Source organism: Diospyros lotus, chromosome 2 (assembly GCF_014633365.1).
Source record: "Diospyros lotus cultivar Yz01 chromosome 2, ASM1463336v1, whole genome shotgun sequence".
Lineage (NCBI taxonomy): Eukaryota > Viridiplantae > Streptophyta > Magnoliopsida > Ericales > Ebenaceae > Diospyros > Diospyros lotus.
This window is the reverse complement of record NC_068339.1, coordinates 44,377,947-44,391,748: the sequence shown is the minus strand read 5'-3', so window position 1 is coordinate 44,391,748 and position 13,802 is coordinate 44,377,947. Positions and strand designations below refer to the sequence as shown.

Below are 13,802 nucleotides of genomic sequence, written 5' to 3'. Positions count from 1 at the left end.
ACGACTGTAATTGTTAACATTCCAATGTTTCTCGTACTCTTTAATGTTAGAGCTTCCAAACTCCAGATCAACTGCCATTGGAAAGTGATGTTACTGATCATATATGCTTTACTGATGAGTTAGTCCAGAGGGTCTCTTGGTTAATGTGCTATTGAAAAACAGTTTAAATTAAGCAAATTAGACACAAACAGTGCATGTGAATATGATGTATATCTTTGCAACTGTTGCCCAAAATTCAAGCATAAGGCCTTGGATTTGTTTTATGAAATGGTATTAATTGTTGATCTTTTATTGCCCTTCATATATCTATTGGAGACAAATTTATGTTTAGTTATCCAGAAATGGATATATCGGCTCTTTAATAAATGTGGTAATATAGAACCTAAATATAAATTGATAAATAAATAATTATAATATATAGGAAAATGAGAATCATTATATTTTTTTCTTCAAATATGTTATTTGTTGGCATATCTTAGAAAATTACAAGAATTTGAGAAGGCTGTTTTATGGGACAGTGCATTTTCATGTAGAAAAGATGTAGAAAGGAACCTGTAATCAAACAAGTTCTTCCTCCTATATTTCCTATTGAATAACGGATCAATTGTAAACAAAAGGATATAGAACAATTGTCTGAGAGATGTTTGGCTTCTTTTTCCTTCAAAGCCCCTAAAATTTTATTTCTTCTGGGATTCCCCGTAGGACTGCCGGCACACTGAGTGCTGACAAACTGAAAACTATGTATGTCACTTAATTATTGAAGGTGTACTCAAAATTTCCTGTTATTTCTAATAAATGGTAGACATAGATGATCCATCATAGTAAGGTGTTAGGTTGTGTTTCCGAATAAGGCTCAAGACGGTGACGATGTTTTGGGCGAGTATAATATTCAAAGATCTCGGCCCGTGATTGAAGTATAACCCAAATATCACTTTTTATTAGCAGCCCGATTAAAAGTCGGGCCATAAGTCCATTTACCATCTCTTTGGGGGAGAAATGGGTCTTAGCCCATTTGCTCAAGATGGAGAAGCCTAGCCCATTTGCTTTGTGTAAGCCCATTTATTGTGATGGCCCATTTGTTGGATGTCCTAGCTACCTCATATATAAACCTTGTTTGGAGACTTAAGTCTCTCCCCCCTCTTTTTCCTTGTCAACACCAATGTCCCTTCCTTATCCATCAACTTTCCTTGCTGCTTTGTGCAACATCTCGTTGATTTGCTTCTTTACTGATTCGTGTGGTGATCTCCTTGTCAATCTTGAACCGTGCCTCTTTATTTTTTCTTCTTCTATATATTTGGTATGTTCGACCTTTGGGAGGTAAGCTTTTACGATTGATATGATTCTTGCTTCTTGCTCTATCTTCGTGATTCTTATTCCTTTGTGGACTCTACTTCGTGTAAAGTTTTCCGTTGGCAAGAGGTTTTTCATTTTTGGCCGAGAGAGAAGGGCGATTTGGACAGTTTGGGGCTGGGTTTTCGTTAGTGCTTGGTGACTTTATTCTTGGAGTTGCCCAAGTGGTGATTGTTGCCTAAATCTAAGCCTTGAATGCATTAATGGTGACTACTAGAGGGAGTTTTTTAATATTTTGTGTATTTTTCGTTTGATTCTATTTTTCGATTATATTACACTAACCTCTTGTTTTGTAGATCTTCCGTTCACATGATGTTTAAGATGATGCTTTTCATGTCACCTTTTTGAACGTCGGTTTGTAAAGATAGTGAGTGAACCATTCACTTAGAAGATTAATCAATGATTCTGCATTTGATGATCCTCTTGTGTGCATTTTCTATATTGTACATATAAATTGCTTTCTTGCCAAAGCGAGAAATTTCTTTCCAACAAGAAGTTAGGGAAACAATCTCATTCCAAAAAATGCAAGAGTAAGGCTGTGTACAAAAAATGACCCTTTCTGGCCCTCAAAAAATAGGGAGCCTTGTGTGCCAAAGACATGTTTTTTTTACAATGATCTATTCTTCAATTAGAATGCTGGCTATTCACAATCTTGTAGTGATCTTTAATACCCCAACTTCCCGGCACTCGAAAAATACTAGCCCCCTAAAAACAAATGGCACTCACAATGATACCTCCAAAGTTTCAAAAGTTACGTGTTTGTCCATCACTTACTATCTTAAATCAATCATATATTGTCACGTATTCATTACGATAACCAAAATACTTTCATGTAAAAGTGACATTTTCGATCCTTACAAAACGAGTCGTCTTGTACAGTAGGATGCCCATTTCTGCAAAACTAGCAAGGATGTGATCCATTCAAAGCCACAAAAAGTTCAGAACTAGTCATCGATCCATTCAAAGATAAGGTAAAGCTTGTGATTGTATATGTATCTCATTCTACGCTGATCTATTCTTGATCAGTAAAGAGGTTGCACATTAGCAAGCAGAGAAGCAAATGGAGGAAAAACTGTGAATTCATAAGCTTTTACATCATCGTCGTCAGGTATTGCCATCGCGATGTCCCCCCCACTAATGAGGGACCGAAAGAGCCTGAGGCAAGGCCTCGCGGGCAGCCATAGGAACCGTCTCCAACTTGCAGTCGACTGAGAACAACTTGTTGCTCTCCTCCATGGAGATCGCGTTGATGAGTTGCAGCAAGACTCGCTCCAGCTCCTCCCCGTTGCTCCACTCATGAAGCTCGGCTTTGACAAGAGCCCGGTTCTTGCATATCAAGTCCCAGACCGGGTAGTGCTTCCTCGGCATCATGTGGTCGCCCTCTCTGAGCTTCAAGGTCGGGCAAAAGTCGCCGCTTCCATCTCCAAGATAGATGAATCGCCTCTTTTTCCCTTCCGCGGCTAGAGAAGCTTGAATCCTCTCTATTATCAGGCCCTGAGAAGAACATCAAGCCTTAGCAAGCTGTGGACAATGGCCCCATCCCCATGTATCTATCCATTAATGCAATTCATGTCCAGATATCAATCTCTTTCTATATTAATATGATTATGTTTTCTCACCAAACTTTCCAACGTTACAACTTATACCAAAAGCCATGCTAACCACATAACAGATTTCTTGTTTTGTTTTAGAATTTCCTAATAAGGGAAACAAGTTTCATGGTACGAGGATCTAGAAAAATCTAGACCTTATCTTTTCATGACATTCGATTCGACAGAGGCTGTTACTTTCGACACAATTCTGGGTTTTTCCCGAGAATTCCTTCCCATAATCACACAAACTGAAATTGCACACCCAGAAAGAACGATCAAGTAAATGACATTACCTTGCACATGTTTGGAGGGCAGCGGCTGCATCCATGGCCAGAAGAGTGGAAATCATGGTAAGGCAAGATCCTCAGCCTGCCTTCTTCATCCACGTAGCCCGGATTGGTGTTGATTTCAGAGAAACAATCTCTCAGCCCAAGATGCTTCAGAATTGTCTCGATGAAGAAGAGATTTGCATCACTCACAATCCTCAAATCACACCTGCAGTGCACCCATCCAAAAACATAAGCGAATTTCCCCCCCGAAAGGGCTAGGAAACAGAGGGAAAGATGTAAAAGGGAAAGTTGGATGAGTTGGAGGGAGATGAGAGGATACCCCAAAGCATGAGCTGCTTTAATGGCGGGCACCACCCGGGGATGGATTGGGACCCGTTTCAGAACCTCCACAATGTCATCAATGGTTTTCCCCTGGGAATGAAGCTCCCCCATCATCCTATCCTGTAGATATATCCAACAGAACAATGAATCAATGATTCTCTGTTTTTCAACCCAAAATCGAAATTGAAAAAGATCTTAAAACTAACGTTTCTAACCTCCCAACTAATGGGGAAAAGGACAGAACAGAAGAGCTATTCGGAATTTTCTGTTTGTTTTCTTCTCATTTGAGAAGAAATTGATGCGGTCAACTATTTGACAATTAGCATGAAAAAATGATTTTTTTATATTTATAACTCAGAACCATCTTTTTCACACGGCCCCCTTCAAGGGAGTCACTGGTTACAGGGGAAATGGCATTGATTTCCCATGTGCAACGTTACCTCGTACGAGACATGACTAAACATGAAACCATCGTCAAGACAGAAGATACAGGAAAATGAAACAAGAAAGGAAGCATATACATATACATATATACTGACCATGAGGGTGTTCCAGGGCATGGTGGGGAGGAGCTGGTTGAACAAGTCGGTGGCGCCCAACTCGTCGACGACCCAGTTATCGCTGTCCAACTCGATGATCGTCTTGTCGAAGTCGAAGACCACCACTATTCCTGCCATTCTCAGATAAAATGCTGGGCTTCTTTTTCTATCTAACCAAACAGGCTTTTACCTTCTTTTTTCCCGGAAAACTGGGAGAGGAAGAAGAAGAAGAAGAAGAAGATGATGATGAAGAAGAAGAAGAAGAACGGATTGCTGGGTTTTGAAACACTCGGAGAGTTGTGGAAACATATATATAGCAGAGACAAGAGCGTGGTTTCGAAGGATTACTACTGCACTTGTGGATTGGTGAATATTCCGTTGGAATATTATTTGAATTCTTGAGGGTTCCGTTTGTGGCCATGTCTTTGAAGCCAAGATGGCCACCGGCTTCCAGCCCTTTCTGCCACTGTTGTGATCCCGTGATTCTCGTCCTAAATCAATATAATGGCCCCTGCGACCAGTGCCGTCCGATTTGTTTGGTCAGGAGATCGTCGGTCCGGATGGGCGAGACCCGACACGGGGGAATATATGATAATAAGAGAATATTCGTAGCGGTGGGCGGAATTGGATTCTCGGCCGCAGGTACAACTAGGAAAAGCACTTTTGCAAACCCCACGCACCCACCCCACCCACGTTGCCCTCGATTTGGAAATTGGATCCGAATATACCGAATCCGGTACGCCAGCGGCCTTTTGAAACGCCATATTTTAAGATTGATTTAAAGTTTGTTATAATATGCATTTTTTTTTTATTAATTTCACATCTTTTTTTTTTTGTCGTAATATCACAATTAAAATTGTTAATATTTATGATTCAAAATAATTTGGGTTGCGGCTTGCTTATTTAAAACCCAAGTCCATGTCTTGCTTCATTTCTTGTTATTCTCATTCATGTCCTTTGACTCATGTATATAAAGGTTGGTATTTGAGGAAAATTAGTGTGCAACAGTTAGAAAAGAAACCCTAATCAGACAACAAAAACGCACATAGAGAGAGAGGGCAGAATAGAGAAGCTCGCGAAGAGCTCGAAGATGCTCGATGATCCAAGAAAGAAAAAGAAGACGCAAGGTATTTTCGATCTCGAATCATAGTAAGTGCATAATCGCTTGGGTGATTTGAGGAAGAGATTGGTGAGGTATGAGTGCATGGGTTGCTCGAGTTTTGAGCATTGTACTCTGTATATTTTGCCTTTTTTTTGTTTTGGTTTCTAATTTGCGATAGTTGTGATGTTCTTGGGTATGTATTATGTAAATCCCTTAATTATTATTTTAGTAGATTAATTAGAGGCGGAATCTCTACCGTGAGTAAGACTCTTTTGAATCCAAACACGTATGTGCGTTGTGTTCTTTGTTTTCTTTCGTTTAGTTCGATTACTTATGGATCTTGGTACTTCTCTTGGTCTTGGCTGTGTGACTGTGTGATTGTTTTCACAAGAGAGATTTCTCAACAAAAATTTATCTGTTTAAGAAAAACTCAACAACAAATCGATAGAGCCAAGCAAAAGACCAAGGTTTGTTGGGAAAAAGTCATTTGGAAAGGTCTTACAAAATGGTGGCTTTGGAAAGTATTCGGGATGCCTACAGCTATGGAAGAGTCTTCTGAGGGAACTACAGAATGATCTTTCTTACAGAGGTCTTTGGGGAGCTTCGGATCTTTCAATCTGTAAGGCCGGAGATAGTCAAAAGGTATGTGGAGATCTCTCATGCGCAAGGCATCTAATGTCTAAGTTGAATATGGTTATGGTGCAAAAAAGTTATGCTTATACGGTACGGTGCAATGGTGCATTCAGAAGAGTAATGACTCTTCAAAATAGGTGTGTGCGAAATAGTCTTTTAAGTTTTCCAAAAAGATCCGAAAGGTAAAGGGTCACCTAGTATTTATATCCCTCAAAGAATTGAGACACGTTACTACTTACAACAACATCTAAATCATTTTTAAATTAATAAAAACATATTTAAAGTTTAAACTGTGAATCGGGTTTTTAACATATTTTTCATTGAATTAGTCTCTTACAAGACAAAGAACTAAACTCTGAATTCACCATTTCTTCTTTTTAGGTTTTAAATCTTAATCTCAAATTACAAAGTGGAATACATAATTTTTACTCTCTCACGTTTAACAATCTATCATATCCAATCCCTAATAAAGTGTTTTTTTTTATAAAAAAAATGATTTTTTCTTTTAATTCTATCTTAATCAGAATTTAATTAATCTAATTTGACTTAATTAAAATTTAATTGATGTGGAGAAAATTTAAATTATAAAAACCTTTCAAAATTATTACAATGAAAACAATATTATTACCAAGTTATGTACTTTGTATAATTAGACCTCCCTCCAAACTAAATAAGAATATATTCTCAAAGCTTCCCAATGTGATCGAAAATACCTTCTGTCACATGTGGGAATTATTTACTTTTTACAAAATAAAAATATTATTATAATACTTCAAAAATAACAACAAACGTAGTGCAACAATTAATCATTATAAAATTTGAGAATATTTTTCCTCCGTGCTTTCACTTTTTTTTATATATAGTAATTTGAACATTTCGTTATTTCAATTACACCCTTAAATTTAATTTTTGAGTTAATTTAACTCTTTATACTTTGACATTTTTTCATGTGACAATCCAAACTTCTCATTGTTTCGATTACAACGCTTGCGTTTTTAAATTAATCTAACCTTTATACTTTCATGTGAAAAAAATTATATTTTTCACTCAATTTAACTACTGTACTTTTATGTGAAAAAATATATATATAATGAGATGACAAAAATAAACGTCACAATTTATTAACATCAAAATATAGGAGTTAAACTGACTCAAAAATGTAGACCCATGAGTGTAATCAAAATAATGAAAAAATTTACTTATTACATTGAAAGAAAGTCAAAAATATAAAAGTTAAATTGATTTGTAAATATAAATTTATGAGTATAATCGAAAGAACGAAAAATTTAAATAATTATATCAAAAAATATAAAAATATAAGAAAAAATATATAGATTTAGCCAATATTTTACCCTTAATTTTAAGTGTTACATAAAATATAAAACTTTAGTGGTTGGGTGGCTTTGAATACAATAATATAATACAAGCCACGCAAGACAGAAGAGATTTTTTTTAGATTACGCGCTATCACTTGCGTCCCTCGCTGAACTTGCCCCAAGATCATCACGAGACAAGTAAATCAAGAATGTGTCTGACTGGTTATGTTTTTTTTTTTTTAAACTATATCCACTAGTACCTTACTAAGGACCACTCCCAAAAATAAGCTTTGTCTCCCTAAGAATTGATCTCACGCTGGTAGCCTTCAACATGACTTTTACAATCTCTTCTTTATCAGCCAGCTATGCCCCTAAAGATAAGACAAAAGAGATTTTTGGGCGAATTCAAGATGAATAGTGAGTAAGATGTCACATGTTCAATGCATCATATTCCTATCATAATATTATAATATATGCTGGCATGCCATCGTACCCAACTTATCTAATTCATTGGATGACTTATTTTAATTATTTGTGTGACAATCTATCACGTGCAATGCGTATCCTAATGTAGTGTGTGCCTGCCTGGCATGTGCCCTGCACCAGAAGGTTCCTTAGGGGTGACAATAAATTATTCTCTCCCCATTTATGTTGTTAGGGAGAATATGCCAAGGCCTCCAAAATCCTATAAATGCAGGGTTTTTCTCTGTGGTTATGCTTTCAAATGATTAAAAGTTAGTATTCAAAAAAGAGTTATAATAAATATTAAAGAGTTTGTGCAGATCAAAATATTAGAGTGCTATCTATTAAAATTTTACCTTTTAACGTTCAATAATCGAGCGAAATTCTTAAAGACGATCATTATCTTAAATCCCGAATGAGATTCGTGGTATCAAGAGCAAATGTAAGATTTTTTAATTGGGGGAGCGTCAAAAAAAAATTTCAAACCCTAGTAGCTTGCTATTATCACTTGGGTTTGGTTTTCCTCCTGCCTTCTTAAAAGTAAGGCCAAATTGTTAGGTTATTTAAAAGAAAAGGATCAGCAACAAAGAGGAGGCAATAGATTTGGGGTTGGGGTCGAGATCGTGAGGTGGGATGCTTGGTAAAAATTTATTATTTTTTTAAGTTAAAAAATTTATTTTTAAAAAAATTGGAACCCTCCTACCTATGGGCTAAATACACCCATGCGTGGTCCAATCGTCTCCTCGAATTTTCAAAATATGAAATAGGATATATTAGATATTATTTACTTTTTCGAATAATAAAAGAGCGAATGAGTCGTGTCAAATTATAGTGAACGAGACACATGACACATTATGATTGATAGGACACTTGGCATGCGATGAATTTAAAAATAATCATAATGTTATATTCCCTTTTCATAGACAAATAACAAGTATTTTGAGTAGAATCGGTAAAAATAGAGTATTATCCCTTTAAAATGAGCCTTTATTTGAATTCATCTTTTTTTTATTTATACTATTTTTTTAAAAAATATTTAAATATTAAAATCAGCTTTTAATATTATATTTTAACCTTTTATTATAATTACTTTTTTAAAAATATAGTTAAACTATACAGTTATTAAAGCTAAGTCAAACATGTTCTTTTAAGCATATTTTGCTTTTTATTTTATATTTTATTGAAGCCCTACCTCAAGAAGCTTAATGGGCCACAAGGCCCACAAAACAAAATTGATTGGACCGGAATCTGGATTGACCCAAAATATGTGGGCCCAATCCACAGCACTTTCATGTGAATTGTATCTTGGGCTCAATCATCATAACTTATAAATAAATTCTAACTTCGAGAGAATTTCATGGAGGACGGCGGTAATCAGATGGAGCCCTAGTACTTTGGGCTTTAATGGGCCTGAAGGCCCACAACCCAAATTTGATCGAAGCTGGAGTTTAGTGCTTATATATATTTGAATTAATTGGGAATCTAATACTTATTTGAATGGTGCCACGTTCTTCTCTCAATGTAAAAACAGAACCCATCTCTGTCCCATCCATACATCAATAAGCATCTCAATTTTATTAATTACAAAGTGGTTGGTATTAAGTACGAGTAAATAAAATTCAAAATTTTGAATAAAAGTTTATCGGGTAACATTTGGTTGTGTTGTCACTCGAATGCAATAATAGATTTATTAATTAAAAATATTATCTTTTAAGTTACTTGAACTTTATAAGAAAATGGACGATCAAATAATGAGACAAAACAATTTACGTGCAAACATTTCGATATTTAAGTTAGACACTAAATACTTGAATGTCATATTAAAATTATTATTAGAGGCATGCATTTTTTGGAATGATGGTTCATCTATCTATAAAGGAGTATGAAAATTTCTAAATATACTAGGATTATAATTCTTACGAATAATGTTTATTCTAATATTTTGAAATCCACTAGAATTAAGGTTCGTATAGATAATATTTATAATTTTTATAAAACTATTGAAAGAATTTTTAGACGTCAGAATTATCTTGTTTGAACTTTATTCATGATCCCTTCCCGATTAAGGGAAAATTTATGTGGCAGCTTACAGTATCTAGAGACAAAAATAGTCTACCAGTATAGGTCTCCCGACCTTCACTCAGTCTCCCGACTTATGACACGTCAAATGGTAATAATTTATTTTTTTAGATAAGTTTTTAAATATAAAGAGATTTGATATAATGATAAAATTATTTAAGAAATTAATTTTTGTTCAGAGATTATAAGTTCAAATCTTATTAACGAATATATAAAGAGTGTAAAAAAATAATATTTACTTGTATGATAATATAAATATTACAATTACTCTTACACTGTTGGGCTACATTACCCATAATTATCTAATCAACTATTAGACACTAAATTTAACCTTAAAGTTTGAAATGTCGGTTTTTGTTGCATAAAATAATATTTCATGTTGTACTATTCACAAATTTAATAAGGAAAACAAATAATAATATAATATTTTATAATCTATTTGAATTCCCTAATAAGATAATGGTAAAATTTATATTCTTGTCCTTGTATATTCACAATTTTTTTTGTGTGATCCTCTGATTTTTTTATTATTTTAATTATATTATTTGATCTATATTTTCGAGTCAAATTAGTCATTGTATTTTGATGTTTTTTCTTTTTACATGGCAACTCAAACTTTTTGTTATTTTGATTATACCCCTATATTTTTTAGTTAATTTAATCATATTTTTTACATGTCAAAATATATAAATTAAATTAATTCAAAAATACAGATACATAAGTGTATTTAAAATAACAAAAAGTTTAGGTTGACATAAACAAAAATAGTCAAAGTATAATAATTAAATTAATTTTAAAATGCAGGTATATAAGTGTAATTGAAATAACCAAAAGTTTGAATAATCACATGAAAAAAATATAAAAATACAAAAATAAAAATATAGATTTGGCCTAAGATAATTTCAAGTCAATTTTATATTTAATTAACTTATTAGTAAACAAAAAAAAAAATCTAATATGTACATATAATATTTTTTAATGTAATATATATATATATATATATGTCTTTGAATTGATTTGAATTAGGCATTGACTAACCAAAGACTTTAATCAACTAGTCACATCTATTTATATTAAAACCCAAAGAATTGAATAAACCATAGTTTATGTGATCTTTATCCAAAGTTGAATTAGCCTACCCTTCCATTTCATGCTTAGAAGGTGGGGAGTCTAATTGTCAATAATGTATTTGACAATTATCATTCCATGTATACCGTCATAAAAGAAAAAGTTATATATATATATATATATTTCGAATCCTCTAGAATCATTGGTGATATTTTGGTCCTAAAAAGAGTTATGAAAATACCATTCATTTTAAGATATCGACACGTGTCTTGAGGTGTTCGAATTATGGTATGATCCAATTTGACTCGTCCCACTCCATCATACCTAACTTGATAAACAACCAAATATTTGTCTATTTAGACTGACTCATAAAGTGTGATTTGACTATCCACAAAATATAATCACGAGTCTCCCATGCCTTGCAACACGTCCATATAAAAAGCATGAATTTCAAGAGATTGGCACGTCATTATTATGCATTAGCGTGTATTAATTATTAGACTCTATCTCGAACACTAAGATTGACTTTATTGTCAAAGATTATATCAAATGATCGAGTATGGCTCAAATCAAAACTATCTTTACGTTTAAAAAAAAAAAATCTACATTATTTTTTAGTATCAATGGGCATTATTAACATTTTTCTTTAAGAATTAAATCTAAACTAACATAAAATAATAGATTCATGTTCTACTTACAATCATTCAAATTATAGTTATTGATTTTAAATTCGATAAGAGGAATTAAATTAAATAATAAAAATGTATAAGATAAAGGGATATCCTTTGTATATATAAAATAATGGAACTAAAGGAGCTCGCTAGAACTAGAGGTTGGAACTAGTTCTAGGAGTTTGCCAAAACTAGAGGTTGCCATTGCTTCGAGGAGTTCATCGAACCCAAAGGTCAAAGTTGGTCGATGTTGCTAGAATGCAATCAATCTAGTGGAGATGGGCGGAATGATAGCTAGATTTGGTGGACTTTGCTAGAAATAAGGCTCACGAAGCTAGTTGATATTGTCGGATAACGCTTGAATTTGGTTTGATTCACTTGAAACTCAATCAAATTTGCTCATGCTTGCTGTAAAACCCAATTGGATCTACGATATGTCATTAAAAGGCCAATAAGGATGCCAAAACTACATCAATACAACTTATGTCATCACCAACGAGTGGTGAGAGAGTGATATCGATTTTTAAAAAGGATGAACAAAGATGATGGTATTGAAAGTAAATTGGCTTATTTTAAAAAATGTTTTATTCTTTAGAAAATTTATCTCGTGTTTAGTATTACATGGTTTCACACTACAAGAATTTCGAATCATTCTCTTAAAAGTAATAGGAAAAATGAATCACAAATCCATTTTAAAACTTTGAAAATAATTTTCACAAACAAATATCATTTTAACCATTTCCATTCCAAAACTTGGCAATGAAATGAAGATTCTAAAAACGAAAATATTTCCAAATAGACTTTATGACACAATGTCAAATTTTGAGGCCAAGTAAGGCAAAAGTTGTATTAGATTCCTTTTTAACACCCTAATTGCACTCCATGTGGTTATTGGAACAATACCTAATTGATAATCATTTGTGCATTCTTGTGTTCAAATGATGTGACGCACATTCTTGCATGTGTTTCATATTCTCAAAACAAGTGCACTAAAGTATTTTCAAACTTCCTAAAATGCAAGAAACCAATTTTGTTATAAATTACAATTGCTTTATAAATGAATATTTTTTGTTTTAACTTAAGAAACACGAGTAGTCCTCGATCAATAGATAGTTTTTAGTCAAGATCATCACACCCTTATAAAACTTACGGTCTACCACCCCTCGGATTAGACGTGTGAGTCGTGAGTCAAAACTTAAGCCTTGACCCTATTGATATACGTAGACTATCGAGAGTCACATTAAACCAAACTCAATTCTCTGACCTTGTGATAACAAAGTTTTTGAATCTGTGCGGTGAATCATTTGTGCTACTCATAAAATTAATGAATTTGTAATAAGTCTCATTTACCCATTTAAAGTTAATATGATTATAAAAATTTATATTTTGAGTCGTAAAAAACAAATTATTTGAATATTTATTAAAATAAAGCTCTAATTATACATATAAAATTTAAATAATTTTTAAAAAAATTATATTTAAAGGGTATAAATATAAGACATATTTTGAACATTTATTATATGAGTATAGGCGACCCATTACCATTCCTAGTTGTAATATTTATTTATTTATTTTTTTGATTGGCATTGAAATTTTGAAAAGCATACTATTTGAAATATCAAAAGTATTCCTTAAAGAAAGTACATAAAATGAAATAAGTTTTTAGTAAAATAAATAAAAAAATAAAGCGAGCAATTTTTAAATACGATATGTATTATAATGATTATAATAACTCGACATGATGCTTTATTTATTTTTTTTAATAGTTATGGAATACTCATAAGTCTGATATAACTATAAATAAATAAAATCTTAGATAAGGTATGACTATAGATTAAACCGTTGAAGTAAAATTTGTGTAGTTAACCTCATATAATATGATTAAAGATTGATATATTGTTTTGGACTAATTAGATGATTTTTTTCCAAATATTCATACTACAAGACATAAAAATGTTTGATCTTGTAATTTCGTGTTTACTAAGGGTTGATCACCATCTACCTCACCCTTTGTGGGCAGTAACGTGTGGAATTTCAATTGGCACATTTAATATAGAATGTCGTTTAAAACTATCTCTCTACACTTTTTAGTTTTTCAGTCTCTTCAGATGTTGACTTTGGTTCACATTTGACGTCTCCTTCCGAATTGCATTCGGCATAGTCCTTTAAGTGCTAGGGTGTCGGACTTTGCGTTATGAATGCCCTATTTTTGTGGCTTGTTGTGAGTTAATTTTTCTCTATCTTCTTAAGTTGCTTTTATCATTTAATAAAAATTAATAAATCTAATATAATTTCAATAGGTATAATTAATCAACTAATCGTTTCTTAATCAATCTTCATTTTGATTATGTAAAGTTAACTAACATAAAGTTTTAAACT

General features: G+C 33.0%; 1 protein-coding gene across 1 annotated transcript; it reads right to left on the bottom strand.

The window, feature by feature from the left end:
* Positions 1–2,083: 2,083 nt before the first annotated feature.
* Positions 2,084–4,466, bottom strand: LOC127794115 (inorganic pyrophosphatase 2-like). Its single transcript, XM_052325016.1, has 4 exons — positions 4,093–4,466; positions 3,552–3,673; positions 3,236–3,437; positions 2,084–2,844 (listed from the first exon to the last, which is right to left on the bottom strand). Exons 1-4 carry the CDS (start codon positions 4,228–4,230, stop codon positions 2,485–2,487), a joined length of 822 nt encoding a protein of 273 aa, XP_052180976.1. The 5' UTR covers positions 4,231–4,466; the 3' UTR covers positions 2,084–2,484.
* Positions 4,467–13,802: the final 9,336 nt, after the last annotated feature.